Source organism: Phocoena sinus, chromosome 19 (assembly GCF_008692025.1).
Source record: "Phocoena sinus isolate mPhoSin1 chromosome 19, mPhoSin1.pri, whole genome shotgun sequence".
Lineage (NCBI taxonomy): Eukaryota > Metazoa > Chordata > Mammalia > Artiodactyla > Phocoenidae > Phocoena > Phocoena sinus.
The window spans coordinates 3,219,173-3,237,012 of NC_045781.1; the positions used below are offsets into that span (position 1 = coordinate 3,219,173).

General features: G+C 56.5%; 1 protein-coding gene and 1 long non-coding RNA gene across 2 annotated transcripts; one reads left to right on the top strand and one right to left on the bottom strand.

Annotated features, from left to right (window-relative positions):
* Positions 1-705: 705 nt before the first annotated feature.
* On the bottom strand, positions 706-12,603 carry EPS8L1 (EPS8 like 1). The gene is given in 28 exon segments (XM_032612997.1): positions 706-1,070; positions 1,072-1,086; positions 1,182-1,247; positions 1,249-1,315; positions 1,753-1,942; positions 2,128-2,291; positions 2,395-2,468; positions 2,675-2,788; positions 2,883-3,012; positions 4,971-4,999; positions 5,106-5,247; positions 6,361-6,422; positions 6,424-6,462; positions 6,464-6,511; positions 6,606-6,620; positions 6,622-6,681; positions 6,777-6,803; positions 6,805-6,852; positions 6,854-6,867; positions 7,078-7,204; positions 7,460-7,721; positions 8,095-8,177; positions 8,749-8,898; positions 9,228-9,389; positions 9,933-9,991; positions 10,207-10,247; positions 11,724-11,776; positions 12,395-12,603. Coding segments are annotated over 27 exon segments (2,277 nt in total). The 5' UTR covers positions 11,741-11,776; positions 12,395-12,603; the 3' UTR covers positions 706-998.
* On the top strand, positions 6,359-10,704 carry LOC116743889. The gene is made up of 2 exons (XR_004346904.1): positions 6,359-6,616; positions 8,074-10,704. It is a non-coding gene; the product is annotated as an uncharacterized LOC116743889 (long non-coding RNA).
* Positions 12,604-17,840: the final 5,237 nt, after the last annotated feature.

Consider the following 17,840-nt stretch of genomic DNA (forward strand, 5'->3'; position numbering starts at 1 on the left):
AAAGTTGCTGGCTGGCCAGAGGGAAAAGGAGCTGTTGCCGAGGAGGTAGGAAGCTTCCTGTTAGGCCGTCGTCTCACAGGATGAAGAGTGGCCAGGAAGCCTGTGACACATTCAGGAGGCAGCCACTTCTCCGTAGCTGGACCCCTGGCTGGAGGTGGGAGAACAAGGTGTAAAAGTGGATGCTGGGAGACTAACCTAGGGGATGAGGGCAGGCTTTTCCAAAGAGGGTATTTGAGCTGGGTCAGGACAGCTGAATAGGATTTCAACAGGCAGAGAATCGTTCCAGCCAGCAGAAACCAGCCATTGTTAAAACTCCAGTGGTTGAAGGGGTTTGGGGAGTGTGTGGAGAAGGGCAGGACCAGAATGCACTGGGGATGAGGAGGTGAGAACGAGGTTGGAGATGTAGGGACCAAACCACTCGGGGCCTCGAATGCCAGGCTATGGGGCTAAGACGGCGACGGGGAGCCAGAAAAGGATTTTGAGCAAGGGGTGGACTGGGGCCTCGGGTGTTCAGAAGATCCCTCTGGAGTGAACTAGAGGACAGACTGGAGGCTGGGAGGTCAGGAGGAAGTCTGAGTTGGGAGGATTCAGAGAAAGAAACTAAAGAGAGTGGGGACATCTGCTAGATTCCTTTCCTGGGAGGCTGTTGCCGGGGTGAGGGGCAGGTTCCTGGCCCCTGGTACCCGGGTAGAAAAGGGACAGCAGTTGACATCGCCTGCTAAGAGGAGGCTGTTTATAGACTGGGTAGCATTATCACAATACACAGGGCTCCCGAGCGCAAGCACTTGCCCTAAATTGTCTCAGTGCCCGTTCTCGGCCAATACGAGAGCACTTCTCAGGAGACTCCATTAAGGACGGGCCGATTTATCTAACCGGACGGGCTGGAAACAGGTCGGCGATCCCTGGAGGGATCTACTTCCGTTTGGTGGGGGCAGTCTGCAGAGTCCGTTCTCCCGCGGGGCTGCTTCCTGGAAACTTAGCGGAGGGGCGGGGAAGGATCAAATGACTTCCGTTACCACCTCGTCTTCCATCCTCTTCTTTTGCTTCTTCATTACCGCCTCCAGCTCTGACCACTTTCTCTTTGTCCTGGAGTGGGGGTGGTGGTGGAAAATCAGGACCTTGGAGGCAGAGACCTCAGCGCCCTCCCCAGTCCCGGGCTCGGGGACGAGCGCCCGCCTCACCTCCAGCAGCGAGCGCTGCACTGTGATCTGGCTGTACACGCGCGCCCCCTCCTCGGGGCTCAGCGCCCCGAAACTTATCTTTCTGCAGCGAGAATAGCTGCGCGCCGCTCAGTGCGCCTAGCGCGGCCACGGTCCTGAGCAGGGGCATCCAGGGCACAGTCAGGCCTGTTGGCCAATCACGGCTCAAGCCTCCTCAGCCCCACCAACCACTTTACGCCCGCTTAGCCTTTGTCCAATCTGAGCAGCATTCTAGCTCTCAAGGGGGGGGGGGGGGGGGGGGGGGGGCGGCCGCTGCTGATGGCTCCTGAATCCCCATCCACCAATCATAGCGCGCCGTGGGGGTGGGGGGCCTGCCTTCCAAGGGAGGCGGAGCTTCCCTAGAGACTCCAATCGGAGCCTGGAAAATCATGCCAATCACAGCCCGACAGTCACAGTTGCTATCAGACAGACCCCCCGTTTTGGACCAATCCCGGTCTCCCGTGGTCTGCCATGCCTCCTCTGGGCCAATCGGAGCGCTCCGCCCCTAGCGCCGGTATCTCAGGGTCCCCTAGCCGGCACCTGCCACACTCACCCTGAACTAAAGCCCTTGCCCTGCAGCCAGGCGCGGACCTCCGAAGCGTTGGAGCGCGGGCTGAGCTGCGGCTCCGGGGCGCGGGGCTCCGGGGTGCGGGGCCCCGGGGCTGCGCGGCTGGGGCCCGTGAGGCCCTGGGCCAGGCGTGCCTGCAGCTCCTCGTTGATGCTGAGCATCTGGGAGAATTTCTCTGCAGGCGGGAACCGGGAGGGAGGGGGGACTCAGGGCGAAGGGCCCTGGGCTCAGAGGGTCGGGGACCTCCAGCGTCCTCGTGATGGGTAGGGACTCCGTTTACTCTTTCTGAGCCTCGGTTTCTCTGCCTGGGAAAGCTGAGGACAAGGACCGCTCCTTCGAAGGGGTGCCCCCACCACTCACCCTTCTTGCCGGAGTCCAAGTTGTTGAGGCTCTCGCAGCTGTCCCAGGGAGACCGAGACGGAGCCGGAGCCTGGGTCCGCGCTGGTCGGGCACCGGGAGCTGGAGCCAGGGTCGGCACTGGTGCGGGAGGGGGCGGGGGGCGAGGAGCCGGGGCCGAGGCTGGACGGGGGAGGGAGAGCCGGAGCCAGGGCGGACGCTGGTGGGGGGTGGGGAGCCGGAGCCACGGGCCGGCGCTGGTGGAGGAGGGGGAGAGCCGGAGCCACGGCCGGCGCTGGTAGTGGAGGGGGAGCCAGAGCCGGGGCCGACACTGGTGGTGGAGGGGGAGAGGGAGTGCTGTTCTCCTGGAGAGGGGAAAAAGAGGAGAGCACCTGGATCGGAAAGAGGACTGGGTCCCAGTCCCCTTCGCCTGGAGGTGAATTTCCGAATCCTCAGCCACTTCCTCTGCCAGTGACTTTGACCCCTTATCCCTCACGCCTCTTGTTCCCAGGACCCAGGATCTGAGCCCAGCCCCTCTTCCCTCAAGACCCAGGAGTCTGCCCTGGCTCACCAGGCTGCGGCCCCCCCGCGGCCCCGGGTGGGGTGTCAGGATATTATAGGGTACATATCCCTCCTGCCCCCTCTGGTCCCGAACCTTCCACCACTTGCGCTGGTCATCCAGGACCTGGAAGAGGGAAGGGTTCAGAGGCTGTGTCTGTAGCTAGGGCTGGGTGGACTCCAACCCCCCAGCCCCACACCCCGTCCCCCACTCCTCTGACCTCCAATATGTCCCACTGCTTGACGGACAGCTCGCTGCTATTGCGCGCCTGGAAGTCATAATTACATAGGACCCACTTTCCCGCCGGCTCCAGCCCCTGGGGCTCAGCTTCTGGTTCCTGGTCTTGGTGACTGAGGAGAAGGGGAAAGGGTTGCGGGGTAAGGGAGGTAGCCAGCTCCACTGCTCTGGACTGTAGGGGTGTTGTGTGAGCTGGGGTTAAAGCCAAGCAGGGGTCGAGGCAGGGGAGGCCGGTTAATACTGTTAACAGAGGTTTGAAATTGTAATACCGGTTTGAATATATTGTGCTCCTTATGTGCCTGGCACCATGCAGTAGGCACATGGTATGAGTACTAGCATCAGCTCCATTTTACAGATGAGAACATTCAGGCTCAGAGAAATAGAATGACTCTCCCCAGATTACACAGCTAGAGACAGCTGCTATTTATTGAGCAACTACTGTGTACTTGACTCGTGCATAATGAAAACTCATAAACATAATAAAAACAATAGTTAGCACTTATATAGCACTTATTACATGCCAAACACTGTTCAAAGTCTGCTACATGTATTAGCTGATTTGATGCTAGAGACAACACTTGGTAGAACCATGAGTTTGGACCCCCTAGTTCCTTCCTCCCTCCAGAGACCCAATTATTATCTCCATTTTACAGGAAAGGAACAGTGATATCAAGTGACACGGTGATGTAAAGGTCACAGAGCAAGGAAGAGGTGTAGTCAGGCTGGGACCCGGGCAGGCTGGCCCCAGAGCTCATGTCCTGAGTAATTCCATTCTACTTGCACACAGCTGGATGTGAACCTGCGTGCTCCCATGACCCTGAGCTCCTAACTGCTAGCCTGTACAAACTCACAGACTTCTCCCTCTTTCAGGGAGGGATTATTATTTCCATTCCCCTCCTGCCCTCCGCAAAGAACTTGAAGCGCAAAAAAAAAGGTGAGTTAAAAGCTGTGGGTGTCAAGCTCAAGGTTCAGAAGCACACCGAGAGGGGGGTCCGCTAGACCAGGCAGCTGGGGGGAGGGAGCAGACTTTTAGCTCTGACAACCCAGTAAAAGGCACCTCAGCCCGGATCAGGCCTACCTGTGCAAGGGAGAGGGGAATCTTCAGGGCCGAGGCACCCCCTGTGTGGGGCCGGCGGCAGCTCCCAGCACGCCGCCGTCTCTGCTGAGACTCTCTGCCCGAGCCCTCACCCAGACCCCCTTCTGCCCCTCCAGACCTGTGGCTTTGTTGTCTTCTCATCCCACGCAGCTTCCCTCCCATCTGCCCCCCGACTTGCCCAAGGAATCCTAGCTCCTCTAGGCCCTTCTTCCCCCGGGACCCAAGAGTCTGCACCACCATTGCTTGTTGGAACTATGAATTTGCACCCCCAGTTCTTTCCTCCTCCAGAGACCTAGGAGTCCAGATCTCAAGCTTTAATTTCCTCGACCTTTTAATGCTTAAAAGGTCCCAGTGTGACACCCAGCAGGGACTGAGACAACTGCTCTAGAGCCTTGGGAAGCAAGGGTCCAGCCTCCCAGCCTTTACCTCGCTCAGGAGCCCAGAGATACTACCACTTCCTAACTTTCCCAGAACTTGCCCCTTGGCCCTTTAAGTCCCAAGCCTACTTCCTGGGTCTCCAAGGTCCCAAGCATCAGACTTGGGCTCTTCTTCAAAACCCAATATCTAATTCCCCAGCCTCTTCTCTCCAACACCCAGGACTCTGTCCATATAGGGACCCAGGCAGGGAGCTTCCCAGGCCCTGGGAAACCAAACTGCCTTCTTCCAGACCTTTGGGGATCTAGGGGTCCCTCTCAGACTTTACCCACTCCCAGCACCCTCCTCCCTTAGACCCTGGAATCTGGGCCTCCAGTTCCCTCCTCCCTAGAACCCAGAAGTCTGGGCCCCACTCCCTCCCTCGTTGATCCTCCCCCCTGTCCCAGCCCGGGCCCCTGCCTCATCGCCACCTCACCCACCTTCGAAGAGCCGGGAAGACAAAAGGAAAAAGAAAAAAGGGGAAGTGGAGTCAGCGCTGGGACCCCCCAGGACGCACCCCTCCTGGACCCCACCTGACCCGACTCACCCATTGACACTCACCCATTGACAGCGACCTGAGGAGTGCTTTGCTGCAGGAGATGAGAGCAGTAGATCAGGTGGGGCCCGGCCTGCGCCCCAGAATTCCCAGTCACGGCCCCCCTGTGTCACCTGAGGGAGCTTAAGCCTTAGCCTCACCTGCTGGCGGCGCCGCTCGTGCTGTAGCTGTTTCTCTACTGGGTCCTCCCAGGCGCGGCCCTGTGGGTCCGTGGCTGTGGGCTCCCAGCCGCTGTAGAACTCAGGTCTGTATGGGGGTCCCTCCTCTGAGGGTAGCTCCATCCTGCAGCCAAGGAGGGGCAAGGGATCCTCAGGGATCCTGGTATGACCTCCCTGTCAGTAACCTCATGAAGTTTACCCCCCTCCCCTTAAGCCTCGTTCTATTCCAACAATTCTAATCTGCCCCCTTTTGCCAAGCCCTGCCCTTGCCTCTAAGCTGCATCCACGACACCAACTATATTTGTAAATACCCCTGATTCCATTCATGCTCCGCCCTGGCCTCTGAATCTCACCTCTGATTCCAAACCGTGTTTCTAGCTACACACATCCCGTCCCTTTCCCTAAGCCAGCAGCTAGCTCTGCACCTACTCCCTTGAAGCTCTCAGCCTCCAAGCGCAAAGACTGCTCCCCCTTTCCAAAACCACAGACCAAACGTTTCCTAAGCCCGCCTCTTCGGCATTAGCCTCACTCCATTCCTGTAAGTCCTGTCTTTTATTCCGGTTTGAGGTGTTTTTTTTTTTTAAATCATGCTACGAAAAACCTAACTACCTAACTTTAAGATTTATTTTTGCAACTTTTTTCAACAGAGAAAACAACACACTCCTTGGGGAAAGGTGAGTGACTAAGAGGACAGGTCCTGGGTACAAATTACTACCACAGAGCCTGGAGTTGACAGGCCTGCCTAGGAGAGAACCACCGGCACTGCCACACCACCAAAGGGGGTAGCTGCTGTCTGAGGCTCAGCAGACAGTTTCATACGCCACGCAAAGCTGCTCGCCTTCCCTCATCGGATCGTGGCATTTGACCTAGTCCCACGTGAACTTCAATTTCTTTGGCGACACCCTCTAGCTAAGCCCCACGACTAACCTACCCTCCTACCCCATCTTTCCAACAGCCCCGCCACTTCCTCCCAACCCCACCCCTAAATTACCACGCCTCCTGCTTCCCAGCCCTGTCCCTCCAATCACCACGCTCCCAACCAGCTCCGCCCCTGGATCACCACGCCTCCTGCCTTCCAGGCCTGTCTCTCCAATCACCACGACCCCGCCCCCCCGCCCCGCCCCTGGATCACCACGCCTCCTGCCTTCCAGGCCTGTCTCTCCAATCACCACGACCCCAGCCTCCAGCCCCGCCCCTAAATTGCCGCTCCTCCAGCCTCCCTAGCCCCGCCCCTTACCCCGGGCGGGTCCAAGAGTCCCCCAACGAGGTCCAGAGCGTGTTTTCAAGTTGGGTGACGTTTGTCCCACAGCAGCGCCACAGCCTCGGAAGTCAGATGCGGCCCGCCGCACGCAGCTCGCGAACTGGGGACCGCCCGAGGTGTCCACAATCTGGCAGCGGCGCAAGAGTGGGCAAGCTATCAGACCTTCTTGAAGTGGAAACCCTCCCTGCTGCAGGGAAGCCCTCAGGCCGGGGGTGTCTCACCATTTGCAGAGGTCCCGAACAGGAAGTGCAGCAGTTCTGGGGAGGAGGGGTTGGCGATGTTGCTGCGCAGCCGGGCCTGTGGAGCCGGGGAGGTGCTGGTATTAGTGCGCGGACAGGTCAGGTTTGTTATTCCCCTCGCCCCCTGACGCCCCGGGATGAACGCGTCCTCACCAGCAAGCTGAAGGCGTACTTGATTTTTCTGAAGCACATCAATGAACTCGGCCTCTGAGGGCGGCTTGGCCCGCAGACGTCAGGAGGCCCTCTGTGGGTACAGAGGCAGGAGCGCGGTGATGGGGCACATGCAGACAGCGTCCGGCAGGGTGGAAGAGAGAGGCAGAGACCCAGTGAGATCGCGATAGGGAGTCCAAACTGGCAGGGGGTGCAATGGGGAGGGACCCAAGGGAGAGGGTGGATATTTGGGAGTGAACAGGAAGCGGGTGTTCAGGATTGCCACTCGGTGGCGCCTCCTCACCCCCGGCCTCCCGGTGCCGGGTCCTGCGGCTGCGCTCTCGGTGCTCCAGCACTCGGGTCGCCTCGGCAGACTTCTGCAGCCTTGATACGAAGGTCTCCACGTCGTCGAACACGTGGTTCAGGATGTCCTGGGGGGCAGAGCAGGGGGATACGTGGCACCCCTGAACTCTTGGACCCTCATCACCCCCGTTCAAGCCCTCTCAACCAAGAGCGCTTAGGCATTTAGGCCAGGCCACGCCCTCTGATGCTTGACTCTGCCCCCATTCTGTCCCCTCCGGCCACCCCCGCAGAAGTCAGACCAAGTCCCCAGAACAAGCCCCACCCCCTGACCGAGATTCACACCTGCAGCCAGTCCGCCCCGGCCCGAGCCCCGCCTCACTCACCACTTCCCGCTCCGCCTGCAGACTGGCCAGGTCTGGGCCGCAGGGGCCCAGTCCCGAGAGGTCGGGTCAGTGCTTGCTGCAGACCTCCGCCCGGCCCGGCCTCCGCATCTCTGCAGTCTCTGGGATGGGGTCCGCCTGGGGTCGCCCGCGGCCCGCGGCCGGCTCCACCGTGTTGATCGCGGCGCGGACCGTCGGGCGGTGCTGCAGGGGCGGTGTCTCGGCGGCGGGCGAGGGGTGGCACTGCAGCTCCTTTCGCGTAGCCTGCGGGGGAAGGGGAAACTGAAGCTGGGCACACCGAGGGGTCCGGGAGGGGAGAAATTCGGGGCTTCAATCTGAAACACTGTGGCCCAAGGGGGTCAAAGCTAGGCTCTCAGTGGTAGGGAAGAAATCCGATATATGGGGGATGGGAGAGCACCTCTCCGGAGGGAAACTGAGGCAGAGGGAGGAGAAACCGAGGGGAGGGGAGTACACTTGGTACAGGGTTTGTTTGACTCCATTTAAAACTCGTTCTGCTATAGGCTAGTGGTATCCACCGATTTTCTCGGTTGGGGAAACTAAGGCCCAAAGAGGGGAGCCGGCTCCCCAGAGACCTCCCCGTCGTCTCTTCTCCCCAGCTTCCAGCCCGGCCCCCTTACCTGAGCGCCGCCGCCCTGCGCTCCCCGCGGCCCGAGCGATAGCTGTGCAGAGCCCCCTGGATGTCCTCTCGGATCAGCTCCGCCTGTCAATCACGCCGTCAGGCCACGACCGCAACCCACCCACTGCCCGCCCAGGCGGCTCTCCGGATCGATTCCTCAGCTCGGCCCCAGACCACGTCCAGTCGTAGCTCACGCACTGCGCCCACGCACGTCCACGCCCTGAACTCACACCCCGGCTCTTAAACGGTCCCTGCCTTAGGCCCCTCCCCCAGCCACGGAAGCCCCCTCCAGCTGGCGCTTCGCCCCTGACCACACTCACTCCCATCCTAGTTCTGGCTGCTCCCCCAGACCCTCACTTCCATGTTCTGTCCACGTTCTGTCCGAGCTCTTAGCTCTTAGCCTCCGTCTCCATTCGGCCCTCTCGATCCTTCTCGACCCTACGTTCAATCTGTTCTCAAATCCCCCTCCCTCCCAGAATTCCTTTACAGGTCACGCCCCCTCCGCTGGCCCTGACCCCGCCTTTGCCGTACACCGTGCCCCCCGTCTTAGAGGCCCCGCCCCGTTGGAGGTCCGGCTCCGGACTCCGCCCAGTTTCAGCTCCGGGTCCGGAATCCGCAGGGTCTCAGTCTGTGGCCCCGACCCCCGCTCGCTCACCCCCAGACGCAGGCCCTGGAAGAAGTGCACGTCGGGCTGCGTGCGCTCGGGCTCCTGGCACACGAGCAGCAGCAGTGAGCAGCTCTGGCCCGGCGGTATCACCGTGTCGCAACGCACGATGGCGCTCAGCGGGTAAGACTCCAGCTCCTCCTGTGGGGTGGAGGGTGGGACAGCGGGTAAACTGAGACCCGGAGCCAAGGATACTCCTAAGTGGTGACAGCAGTGCCAGCAGTGCCAGCACGTACAGGCACTGCGCAGGGCAACCTCCACCCCAAGTTGAGGGGCCAGGGATAACACCCCTGTTTAATAGATGAGGCTAATGAGGTTCAAAAAGGGGGCGGGGGTCCCTTGCCAAAGTTCCTAGAGGAAGGACGTGCAGGAATCAAGATTCACACTCAGATCCCTGAGGTCCCTAGGGCTCTCCATGCCTTGGTGGGCTCAGTCCAAGCTGCTCCTTCCACCCGTGTGCCCCGTGGCACCTTGGAGACTGGGTCCAGCAGCGCAACGTGTTTGGGAGACACGCGCAGCAGCATGTCCTGGGCCCAGACGCGGCCTTGGCTGTCCATGAGGGCCAGCTTCCGCGAGGCGTCCTCCACCGTGTGCACGCCATCCTCCTCACCCAGGCAGAAGGTCACCAGGTGCTGGAGAAAGCAGTGAGTCCCAGGATGAAGCCAGGTGGGCTGAGAAGCCCCTGGAATCAGCCTTATAGCCGGCGACTACGCACACCTCCTCTGGGAAGCCTTCTCTGATCACCTGCGCCACCTCCTCCCAGTGCCCTTTGTGTGTCTTCCCTGGGTCTAGCTCTCCAGCTAGACCCCTTGAAGGCAGAGAATGGTCTGGATTATATCTAGTTCCTTCTAAGCAGCTCTACCTCCGTTAGAGCACCTGGCAATTTTGCTGGTACCTCTGGACCTTGTCTGACCCCTACTCATCCAGGATTGCATCTGATTTGTCCCTGTGGTCCAACTATCCAGCACAGGAGCTGGTCCAGAGGAAAAGTTGGCAGATTCAAGTGGAATTGAGTTCCTCCACTGAATACCCACATCTGAGGCAAGGCAGAAGAGCAAACTGAGTTTCCCAAGTTCTTGCTGCTTGGAGGTCCAACTGCTTTCAACTCCCCCATCTCCTCAGGCCTGCCTTGCCTCCTGCAAGACTCCCCGTGGCAACACAGACCCCAGACTCACATTGACTGGATATTGGGAAACATCGGCCATAACCTCGGTGGAGTAACGCTTCCTCTGTTCTGTGGGGGAAGAAGGAGAATGGCTGCAGGAGACCCAGCTCCCAGCCCCTTCCCCCTCAGACTCAGGAGTCCAGACCCCCAGCCCCCCCTCCCTCAGAAAAGGAGTCCAGACCCCCAACCCCTCCCCCATCAGATCCAGGAGTTCGGGTCCTCAGTTACCTCCTCCCTCAGACCTAGTTTCTCTTGGCCCGGGGCTTCCTTGCCCCTCAACTCACCATAGATAGACTTGGCACTCCGTTTGGGAGAAGCTTCTGGACTAGTGAAGGAAAAGAGGGGTGAGAGGGGCCATGGGAATTGGGGGCAGATCATGGGAGTTTTGAGTGCCCAGCAGAGCTTGTGAGGGCGGTGGGGAGCCATGGAGGGTTTTGAGCAGGGGAGGGCAGGGCCAGAGCTGGACTTTAACGAGACAAGTATGGCAGTGGTGCTGGCTCGTGGTGGCGAGTGTGGTCTCTACTGTCACACAGACCTGGGTTCGAATCCCCTGTCAGCTACTGCTTTGTCATGAGACCCCGGGTGGGAGACGATCTCTCCTGCTTCAGTTTGCCTTTCCATAAGACAGGGGTTGGTTACCCTATAGTGTCTGTTGGGTGAATTCAATGAGATGATGCAGTTGGAATGTTGTGCAGCCTTAGTAACTGTTATTATCATCATTAAGATGATGCAAAGCGCTTAACACACAGTAGTTGCTCAATAAATGGGATTTTTTTTTTTTTTTTTTTTTTTTTTTTTTTTTTTTGTGGCTGCGCTGTGCTGCGTGGCTTGCAGGATCTCGGTTCCCTGACCAGGGATTGAACCAGGGCCACGGCACTGAAAGGGCCAAATCCTAACCACTAGACCACCAGGGAACTCCCAATAAATGGGATTTTTTACAATAGCATTAGTATTGGGAGTAGATGGAAAGTTATCTTCTTCCCCTCCTACCCCCACGGGCCAGGTTCTTTTCAGCCAGATCTTTCTCTGAGAATTCTCGAGTCCCCATTTCCACAGAAATAACAGCTCAGAGCTTGGTTGGGGTCGGAGATGAGAGAGGAAGGATGAGAAACTCTTTTAGTCAAACCTCTGCTCCTCTTCCTGCCCTTGTCAGTCAAATCTCCCCACAATTTGTTTACCTCTGGGCTGGAGAACTCACTCCCTTCCATCTTCCATGCAGCTATTCCCACGCTTCTCTCTTTACCCTTCTCCCTGCTCACTCCAGGAGACTTGACCCTTCATTATAAACAGCCCTGAGCTTTTAGCAAAGGGTCAATATTTAATAATAAGATATAACAACTGGGAATTCCCTGGAGGTCCAGTGGTTAGGACTCAGTGCTTTCAGTGCCGTGGGCCCGGGTTCCATCCCTGGTTGGGGAACTAAGATCCCAGATGCCACGCAGCGCAGCCAAAAAAAGAAAAAGGAAAAAGGTAACAACGATGGCCTAGCAGCTCTCATGAGTTGAACACCTGCTGTTGGTCAGATGCTCTGCTAGGTGCTGTATGTGCATTAGCCTATCGAGCTCTCAGAATTGTCCCTGTTTCACGGAGGAGGGACTGAGGCTTGAAGAGGTGATGTCCTGTGGCCAGGGCCACACCACTGCTGAAAGTCAGCGCCCGGATTTGGACCCAGGTCTGTCTGCTTGGCAGCAGGCAGCTCAGGTGGTCCTCGGAGTGTCCAGTCCTGGGCTGCGGGTGTGGATGAAAGGGTCGGGGGGGAAGGGCGGGGCGGCCGGGGGACCTGGTGGGCGGGGGTACTTACCCAGTGGTGGAGCTCATGGTGCCGAGAATGGGGAGCTCCTGCCACCTGGAGCCCTGGGAGCCAGCAAAGAGGTGAGGCCGGACCTGATCGCAGGACCTATGATTTCTGCCCCAGCACCTCCCCGCTCAGACCAGGAATCCGGGCCCCCAGCCCCTCCTCCCTCAGACCCAGATGTCCAGGCCCTCAGGCCCTTGTTCCTTAGACCAGGAATCTAGACCTGCAGGCCCTCCCCCCTCACACCTAGTACACTGCCGCACCCCCAGTTCCTCAGGGCTCCATGCATTCAGCTCCCTAACCTGTGTGTACCCCATTTTCCTTCCTCTACCCAGGGATCCTGTCTCCCTGTCTTCTAGCCTTTTACCTTCTCAGGGGCCCAGGAGTCCAGAACTCAGAGCTCCTTGTCCCTTGGAACTAAAGGGTTTGGACACCAAGTCTCCTCAGAGAACCATTCATCCAATTCCTCAGCCCCTATGGCCCATAGTCTTCCCTTAGGTGTTCGGGTCCGATCTCCAGCCCCCAGCTCTTCAGAACTAGACTTTAGTTCCCCCAGCCTTTCCTGTGTCTGGACCCAGGAGTCTGGGCCCCCTGCTCCCCTCTCCCAGACCCAGGAGTCCCCACCTCCCATCCCTCCTCGCTAGGACCCAGCTCTCTTCCCTGGGCCCCCTCCTCACCTGCTGCTCAAGCTGTGTCAGACAGGAGGCTCTGAGCTCTTCTCTCCCTTCCCTACAGGGGCCTCTCCTTCCTGCTCACTCCCAGGGCCCTCCCTCCTCCGCATACCTGAGCACTCACCTGGTACAGCCTGCTGGCGTGGCCCCTGGGCGGGGCTGACTGACAGACCCAGGGCGCCGGCTGGGATGTCCTCAGGGGAGCCAGAACGCTTATTGTCTCCATCACAACAGGAGAAACTACAGTAATTCGATGTCAAAGTCCTTCACGCGTCAGAAATACCCCCTTCGAATTCTCCTGGTATCTCTGCGATTCTCCTGGTATCTCTGCGAAGTTGATTGCCGCTTGTTCATGGTCAATGTGGAAGGAGCCACCTTTCCATCTCCAGGGCTGGTGTCCATCCCTGCTCTGTGCACACCTCCTGTCTGGCGTTCCTATCTCCACCGGTGCCCTCGGCCCCCAACCCTCCCCTTCCCTCCTCCTTTGGAAATGTCCCTCAGTAATTCCCGATAACGATGACAGCTAAGACTCAATGCCCAACACTGCTCCAAGGGCATCACAAGAATGAACAGGCTCCCCAGGCATAAAAATCTCCTTTCGAGAACTTCCCCTGTGCCATGGTCCTCGCTAACTGAGTTATACACACCGCTTCTTCCCCGAACCCAGTGAAGTGAGTGTTGGGATGTCTCCATTTGGCAGATGAGGAAACTGAGGCTCACAAGGGCTCAGAGGCTTGCTCAGAGTTACACATGCAGCGAGTGGTCTCCCTGCCGTCTTCCTCCCCAGTCCGGTCTCAATGCATGGACCCCATAGAAACCTAAATCAGCTTACGTCACTCCACTCTCAAAAGGCTTCGGTGGCTCCCCATTTCTCTGGATAAAAGAGAAGACCTTCTACAAGGCCTTAAGTGATGGTACCCTACCTCATCTCTTCCTTTGCTCCTTGAGTACCCAGATGCCATTCTGCCTCAGGGCCTTTGCACTTGCTGTACCCTTTGCCTGGAAAGCTCTTCTCATATCCTCAGATGAGCAGAGGCTTGCTCCCTCATCTTCTTCAGGTCTTTGCTTGAATGGCACCACCTCGGGAGGCCTGGCTGGCAACCTTGTCTAACATGGCAGCACCTCTGACCCTTCCCTCCTTCAGAGTCTCTTCCCCCTCCCCCAACATTTAGTTTATCTCCAGATCATTTATCACCCTGTAACACACTATATTACCTGTTTATTTTGTCTGTTTTATGTCCTCCCCATTAGAATGTAAGGCTTCATGACAACAAAGACTATTGTATGCTCCGTCCCCCAGTGTATCTGCAGCACATAGAATAGGGTCTTGCACTAGTAAGTGCTAGAGTGACATTTGTTGAATTACTGAGTTTTTGTATTTGGTGCACTCATGTGCTTCACTGAACACATGTTGACCCCACAGTCTATACTAAGAGAGGCTGGAAACCAGAGAAGGCACATCCTTGTCCTGGATTGATGGGGAAGAAAGAACAGACAGAAAGAGCCCAGGTGGGTGTGGGTTCGAGTCCTGGTTTGCCACTTAATAATTTTGGTAATACTTATTGTGTGCTTATATCCTCTTCTGAGTACCTTGTGTGTGTGTGTGTGTGTGTGTGTGTGTGTGTGTGTGTTTGTATAAACCTCACAACGTCCTAGGAAATGGGTTCAGTTATCCCCATTTTATACATGAAGAAACCAAGACATATTAAAGTTAAGTAACGTGTCTATAATCACACAGCTAATAAGTGGTAGAGATGGTTGAACCCAGGCCATACAGTTTAGGCACTGCATCTTGGTTGTTACTCTGCTACCACCTCATGGTCCAGGCCCCTACCTAGCTGTGTGACCCTGGGCAAATTACTTAACCTCTCTGTGCCCCAGTCCCCCCTCTGTAAAATGGGGATAAGAGCACTGGGAAGGTTAAAGGAGGTTACGGAGAGGTCTTAGTACAGTACTCGACGAAGAGAAAATCCTAGGGAAGAAGTGTTAGCAACCACACCAATGATGTCTTTCTCTCCACAGGTCCTATAATGGCAGATGCTAAGGGTGCCTCGGAAGCCTGGAAGCGGCTCCTCAGAGGGTCAGGGCAGGCTTCCTGAAGGAGGAGGGGTGGGGTGGCCAGAGCTAAACCTGAAGGGCAAGTTTGGCAGCCCCAGGTGGCCTGGAGGATGAGGGAGGAGTGTTCCAGGCCAGGAACTGCCTGAGCCACGGAGGGGAGGGCCATCTAGCCAAGTCTCAGTGGCTCCGGGCCATGACAAATGCAGATCCGGCTGAAACCAGGCCCTTTCTTCGTGTGCAGGTGGAGAGAATGGTCCTTGTAAAGGCACGCAGTGGGAGTCGGGGGCCTGGACCCCTGGGTCTGAGGGGGGAGGGGCTGGGGGCCTGGACTCCTGGGTCTGAGGGGGGCGGGGTTGGGGGCCCGGAACCCTGCGTCTGAGGGGGAGGGGCTGGGGGCCTGGACCCCTGGGTCTGAGGGAGGAGGGCGGTGGAGCGCAGGCGCCCCCAGGCCCCACCCACAGCAGCTTCTTTGCGCTCCGGAGCAGCAGGTGAGACCAGCCTCCGCCCTCGTTCAGAGCCCAGGGCCTCCTTCCTTCTTCCCTGCCACAAAGGAGGCGCCTCCCTCTCTCCAAACCGTAGCACGTGGTGCCCAAATACCAGTGGAGGCTCACACCCCTGCACAGTCCGCCTCAGTAAGCCCTGCGTGGAGGCGCTCACCGCGGGGAACCCGGCACCAAAACACCGACAGTAGAGCGCCTTTTACTGAGTGAACTTTAGGACTCTGTGGGTCTGAATTTGCCTCTGTCCCTGAACTGGGATAGCTTTGTTATTGGGGAACTGGATTGTTTATTCTCTCTGTTGGGAGATCCCAGGAACCAAACAGAATTCTCACTGCTGCTTGTTAAGCCAAGATCCTCTGTATGTCATATCTGAAACCACCCCATCTCTTCCCTCATCCTCCTCACCCAAGGCATGCCCCCCACATCTGTCCCCCAACTGTAGGATTTGCTGATGAATTCCTAGGACAAGGAGGGAGGTCGAATTCACAGGTCTGGCAGGGCATATAAATAAGATGGGAGCTGGGTCTCAGGGAGATATAGTTACTTATATATTTGTCCATTCATTCATTCAATAAATGGTCCCTGAGACCTAATTGTGCCTCATCCATTGCCCTCAAGAGGTCAGGTCGGTTGGGGAAATAGACCCTGCTGGCACCCACAGTAGCAATTCACAGTGACATGTGCACTGCTGGAGGTGGCAACAGGGCATTGAGTGTCCCCAGAGGAGACACTTATTCCAACTTTGTGGTGGGTATGTGAGGCAAAAAAGACCACCCAGGTTAAGTGATAACTGGATGCGGTTCTGAAGGGTGAATAGGAGTTCACCAAGGACGATGTGGCAAGGAATGATATTCTAAGCTTGGGGAGTGGCGTATGCAAAGTCCCAAAGTCATGTAGTAGCAAATATTCAAGCACCTACTGTGTACCAAGCACGTTCTAAGTGCTAGGCAGACAAAACCCCTGCCCTTGTGTTGTTGTCATTCTAGCGGGTGTGGTGGGAAGACAGAAGATAAACAGGTAGGGACACACACATGAATAAGAGTTTCAGATTGTGGTAATCTCTGTGGAGGAAATAAATGTGAAGAAATGGAGTCACTGAGGGACAGGCAGGTGTGGCCACTTCTGGTGAGGTAGTCAGGGATGACCTCTCTGACGAGGTGTCATGGGAGCCTTGACATGAATTTCAAGATGGAGCCAGGAATGCAGAGAGGGTTTTAGGCTGAGGGAACACCTTGGGGAGGCTGGGCAGGTGGGGGTGTGGCTGGCCAGAGGAGATGAGACTGGAGACAGCTATGAGGATGGTCATGATATTGGTGTTGACCATGACAATTGCAAAGGATAGGGTAGCCAAACTTCAACTCAAATGCACTTGCCCCAAGCCTGAGTCTCAAGAAGCTCCCTGTCTGGGTGGGGAGATGACTTAAACATGGGTTGCCTGATACGTGCCATAAACGGAGGTCGCTCCGGCAGTGTAGAAGCTCGGAGGAGTTCTTCCTGGGACCTGAGGGATTAGGAAAGGTTGTTCCTTGCAATTCCTCTGAGACCGGCTGGCCCTGGAGAGGTGGCGGGGAGTAGCACCAGGAGGGTGAGTCTAAAAACTGGCCTGGCCAGAGGAGGGAGGCTGGTGGTGAGCTGTTTATTCTCTGGGCGGGATCTAGGGCAGATGTGTCTCCTGAAGCTGAAGGCATTTGGCTTCCGTGTTGGGGGACTGCATCCAGGAGGCAGTGATGGGGAAAGGGCTCCAGACAGACTTGAGTCTGGATCCCGGGTTGGAGCAAGTGACTTTGCTCTCTGAGCAAGTAAGTGGCTCTTCGATTATTCTCATTTCTTCCTCCCTAAAAGGAGCATAAGCCCTGGTACCTGCTGTAAAGGCTGGTGGGAAGATGAGGTGTGAAAAGACGTGTAAAGTGCTTAGAACAGCTCAGTGCTCAGCCAATGGATGAAGAATAGACAAAGGAATAAATCAATAACTAAATGACCAGATCCACATGTGGTGACAAGGGCTGGTTCTGCAGACACGCAGCTCTGCATTCCAGTGCCTGCTCTGACACCTCAAGCAATGGACAGCCTCCGTCCTAAGCTTCCAGTGACCATTCATTTATTCAGGACATTTATCCATTCATTCAACAAATGTTTATTAACCATCTACTCTACACCAGGCACTGTTCTAGGTGCCAGGGAACTCAATGGCCCCAGACCTGTCCTTATGGAGTTTACATTCCTGTAGAAAACAAAATAAAAAAATAAATGTGTAGAATGTCACATGGTGGTCATAAAGCAGGGAAGAGCACCAGGGAGGTCCAGCACGTATTTGAGGGGGTTTTATTGGTTGGGAAGGTCCTCCTGGAGACTATGATATTTGAGTGAAGCCCTGGAGGGAGTGAGGTGTGAGCATATCTGGGGAAAGGTTTTCGCGCAGGGGCAAGGGCCAGTGCAAAGGTCCTGAGGTGAATGCTCACACAGCAAGGCTAGTGTTTATGGAGCAGAGTGTTGAGGGCAGAGGGGTAGGACATGAAGTCAGAAAGGTGATGGGGGTAGATTGTGGGTTCCCAGGGTCACTGTAAGGATCAGAAATTGACGGTACTATAGAAGTGTTTTGATCAAATTTTTTTAAAAAATTGACCTGAAATTAACCATCTTTTTTTTTTTTTTAATTTTTGATGTGGACCATTTTTAAAGTCTTTATTGAATTTGTTACAATATTCCTTCTGTTTTATGTTTTGTTTCTTTGGCTGCAAGGCATGTGGGATCCTAGCTCCGCGATCAGGGATCGAACCCGCACCCACTGCATTGGAAGGCGAAGTCTTAACCACTGGACTGCCAGGGAAGTCCCTGAAATTAACTATCTTAAATTGAACTGAATAGCATTTAGTACACTGACAATGTTATGCAAC